This window comes from Austrofundulus limnaeus, unplaced genomic scaffold (genome assembly GCF_001266775.1).
Source record: "Austrofundulus limnaeus strain Quisiro unplaced genomic scaffold, Austrofundulus_limnaeus-1.0 Scaffold272, whole genome shotgun sequence".
Classification (NCBI taxonomy): domain Eukaryota; kingdom Metazoa; phylum Chordata; class Actinopteri; order Cyprinodontiformes; family Rivulidae; genus Austrofundulus; species Austrofundulus limnaeus.
This window is the reverse complement of record NW_013952674.1, coordinates 733,380-738,034: the sequence shown is the minus strand read 5'-3', so window position 1 is coordinate 738,034 and position 4,655 is coordinate 733,380. Positions and strand designations below refer to the sequence as shown.

At 40.5% G+C, this 4,655-nt stretch overlaps 1 protein-coding gene across 1 annotated transcript in view; it reads right to left on the bottom strand.

The window, feature by feature from the left end:
* The window catches only part of gtf2a1 (general transcription factor IIA, 1), a gene marked incomplete in the record, with an annotated part of 21,309 nt that extends 17,024 nt beyond the window's left edge, over positions 1–4,285 (bottom strand). Inside the window, 3 exon segments of the mRNA XM_014020919.1 lie at positions 1,179–1,332; positions 1,461–1,562; positions 4,055–4,285. Coding sequence (XP_013876373.1) covers positions 1,179–1,332; positions 1,461–1,562; positions 4,055–4,084 — 286 coding nt within the window.
* Positions 4,286–4,655: the final 370 nt, after the last annotated feature.

Sequence of the window (4,655 nt, the reverse complement as noted above, 5' to 3'; positions counted from 1 at the left end):
AGTATAGTATAGTATGGTATGGTATCATAGTATAGTATAGTATAGTATGGTATGGTATGGTATGGCATGGCATGGTAAATACACGTATTAGGGATGCACAATAACTTATTTTAAGAACCGATACCCGATAACTTTCTCCTTCTAACGGTCGGCCGATAACCGATAATCGATAACATGCCAGGAGATAAGACTAGTCCAAAATGGGTAAGATCATAACATAAATAAACAAGACCAAAAAGAAAATGACACTAAATTATACTATTTGAAATAAACTCTTAGCAAACATTTCTTAAAGTATATCAAATTAAACAATTTCTCAAATGGCCATATTTTTAAATAAGGCACATTAATCTCAGATTTAAACAAAAGAGAAAAAGTCATTCCACAAGTTCAAAACAGATAATGCACTAACACAAGTTAGATTCAAATTACATTTGTTTTTATTATTATTAATATATGATTTAAAGCATTTGTCTACCTGAAACAGTGCTTCGGAGAGTGTGAATGCATTACGACCGCATCATATTTACACACAGATGCAGCAGCTCAGAAAGGTAAACCGTGGCTAACAGGCGGTAAAAGCTTCAGTCTTTAGCGAGGGTGAACAGCTGCTTGTCAAGCTCCATCATTTCCATCATTAAATTGCTTGAGATCTGCGTCCTCTCTGGCACTTTGTTCGGATTTGTCAAAAGCCTCAGCAATGATTTAAGTCCCGACAAGTTCTTGAACGCTAGCTTGTTGTTAGCATTTTTAGCAGACGGACTGTTCAGGAGGTAACAGATTTTACATGTTCTCAAATTGGGAGTAATTGTTCCAACCTTTTTATGTTTATAATTATAAAGTTTGTGCATAACATACAGAGTTAATTAGTAAAATAATAATAATTCTTAAAATGACCGGTTGTTTTCCAGCACTGAGTTTTTTAATTATTTTTCTAGAGAGAAAGTTATTTTTTCTGACGCCACTTGAACGTTGCTCGGGTTGTGCCGGATGAGAAGCGGCTTGACCAAAAAGGATATATTATCGGTTCTGTTTGTTATGCTATCGGACCGATAACTATCGTGCACCCTGAACACGTATGGACTGACATCTATCACAGCAAGATAAACTAAAGCTCTACAGACACATTCAGTCAAAAACTGARTCTGGTGTGTTTCAGTGGAACAGTGTGGACGTACCTTGGTGTTGCTGAGGGGGCAGGATGACTGGCTGCGGTTGCATTGGCTGTGGCACCTGCTGCACTTGCTGCTGCTGAGCGGCCTGCAGGGCTGCCTGCTCATCAGAGTGGAAGCCCTCCACTGCCTTGGACTGCACCAGCTTGCTCTCCCACAACTGCGTCCCAAACAACAAACAAACAAACAAAAAAAGCGTACAAAGACATTGGTTTGAGGACTGATCAACACACGGTCACATTGTTGTTTCTTCTGCCCTTTGGAAACAATACTCTGTGGCACATTTACCGTTTTCAGCTCGTGAAGTACCTGCTCGTCCACTCCCTCGTCCAGGAACAGCTCCCGGACCTCGTTGATCACGTCCTCAATCACAGACCTATATAGTTTAGGCTGTGACCAAAACACAAACACCTTCATTAGTCCTGATGCATCTCAGTAATCCAGGTAAAAAAATCAAAAAGAAAAAAAATTGTATAGGTCTTCTGGACGGGTTCTTCTCTAATGAAACATTTTGTCTCTCCTCCAAGAGACTTCTTCAGTCTGARAGTTTCAGGCAAAATTCAGGCTTTTAAGCCCCGCCTCCATGTGACTGATACTCACATCACATGGCTATCGTTGACACCTAATTAACACCTATTGTTAACAGGGGGTGGAGTGATACTGGCAATAGCAGCACTGTAGGAGGGGGACAACTGAAAACGGAGGCCTCCACCTCTGTCTACCGTCCATCATTAAACAGAGGTGGAGGCCTCCGTTTTCAGTTGTCCCCCTCCTACAGTGCTGCTATTGCCAGTTAGGGCTGCCACGATTAATCGATTAATCTACGACTAATCGATTATTAAAATAATCGATGACTAATTTAATAATCGATTAATCGTTTTCTTTTTTTTTTTTTGTTCTTTACTTTGTTTTTCTCTCCAAACTGCTTTGACACCTTCCACTGCCACATCTGCCTTTCTGTCCTTGACACACATGCACAGTAGTGGTAACTGGGGCAGGCCGTGGGCGTCACAAGACATTATACAGACAGGCTCTGGTATCATGGCTACCTGGAAACGGAGCTCAAAAGTGTCGGAACTTTTTGAGAAAATGAAAGAGAAATCTGTGCAATTTCTGCAGAGCAGAACTTACCTTCCACAGCAATTATTTTTAGTTAGCATATAGCTAAAATCTAACGATGGTTATATAATAGCAGCTGCATTCTGACATGATAAGCTGTATGTTTTATATTCAATTAACATATGATCCAATTAGTCGACTAATCGAATAAATAATCGGTGATTAGTCGATTATTAAAATAATCGTTTGTGGCAGCTCTATTGCCAGTATTATTCCACACCCTGTTAACAATAGGTGTTAATTAGGTGTCAACGATAGCCATGTGATGTATCAGTCACATGGAGGCAGGGCTTAAAAGCCTGAATTTTGCCTGAAACTCTCAGACTGAAGAAGTCTCTTGGAGGAGAGACGAAACGTTTCATTAGAGAAGAACCCGTCCAGAAGACCTATACAATTTTTTTCTTTTTGACCTTCATTAGTGCGATCGATGCAGAGGAACAACTTATTTAAAGCAGCTTAATTAAAATAACACGAGATGAGACCAATATTTACCAGCTGTGGTATTTTTAAAACTGTTTTCATTAAAATATATTTACTAGACCAGGTTCTGAGTTAGAGCAGTCAGTTCCTGTCAAGTAAGCATAAAATGTAACATCGTTGTCATTTATAGGCAGCTCCAGTGTAAAAACTGGTCCTCTCCAGTGATAATCTATTATAAGCCCGTTCATGATAACCTATCCTCCGGGGATGCGCTCCGCGCGCGAAGGTGCAGCCGGGCCGCGCGGAGCTCCACGCTCTGCCCGGCGGTCCGCTGCGGACACCTCGGCCTCTCCCCCCCACCGCTCGGTTCCTGCACTATTTAAAGCGCAGCGTGGCGTTTATATGTGAAGCCGGTGACGTAGCGTCGTGTAGCACCGTCCCATCCCGGCAGTCTATATTAGACAGCCAATATGGCGGTATAAAACCCAGGCAACGGAGAGGAGGAGGGCCAGAAGCGAGCGAGGCAGGGAACGGTGGAAGCCATTTTACGGAGCGGCGAGCTGCTGCCGCGCTCTACTTTTTCTACAACATCAGGCGGAATGAGGAGGAGATTTCGGTCTTATTTCTTTTTTTTTTTTTTTAAAGCTTTTGACTAAATAGCTTGGCTTTGACATTTTTGGGAGCGGGACAGTATTTGATATATAGTGGGTTAATGCTGTGGTTCGGGACGGCTGTTYGCCTCTCTGCTCGTGGAAATGGTGGACAATGATGAAGCAGCCGGCGGAGCGACTTTCGACTTTAATGTGTTTAAAAAAATAAATAAAACTTAAATCAGCCGCAGTGGATGTTAACAACTGTGCTTTGAGTACATCTATGTGTATTAAAAGTTATGCATTATTACTTATTGTCAAGATAACCATTCTTAGTTAAACATAAACCCAACATTTTTTTCCCTTTAGCTTACATCTTAAATTTAGTTACACAAAACGCCTCTAAATCACTAAATAAGCTAGCGGACGAATAATTAAGCTTAAAGCTTATAGCTAAACTAAAAACTATAAAACTGCATATAAGCTTAAATTTATTTACTAGTTGCACAAATACTGACTTTTTTTGTGGTTTTCTCTGGCAAAGAAAGCCATTCATACGAGCAAATGAAATATCTAGTTTCAAAAACTAAAAATATAATGGCTGATTGAAGAGAGTATTTGCTTTTAATTGATTTAAGAGTTGTTTTAAGCACATTGGCCTGACAGCTGTAAATAAAAGACAGCACGTCAACATCTTTCCATCAACTTTACCCCATTTCCCCCCACTGACAGTCCGTAGAGATTGATCCTTACCACTGGGTTCGAGTTAGCCGAGCTCGCCATTATACGCGTAGTGTAAGAACCACACGGAAAAAGGCGAGAGACAGAGCCGAAAAACTTACAAAAAACAAAAGACTTAAAACAACTGGGAAAGATAGTTTAAAACAGCCAACATCACGTTTGTAAATAAAACACAGTTTTTACGGTCTTATTTACAATCCCGGGCTGCGACTCCCCAGCCGTCCTCCTCCCGTCGTTGTCCTGCTTTATATACTGAGCGATGGAGCTGCGAGTGCGCGAGGCATAGGGCAGGGTCAAAGCAGACATATCGCGAGACTTCGTGCAGAAATCGATGAGTAATCAGCGCAGAGGCTGATGGGAAATGCAGTTTAAACGCGGAACGCGGCGAAAGCTTTCTAACAGATTGTTTTAAACTTGTTAATCAATCTGAACTTTGTTAATGGAATTAGCCTGCCAGGAGCTATATATGTTTTAAACTTTACTTAATAGTTTCATACTGAAATGTTAAAAATAAACTATAATGTACAAATAGAAGTAGATATTTTGTTATGAACAAAGTTAAATCTAAATTAAAACAAAAATCATGTATTGAATCACTAACACTATTATGTAC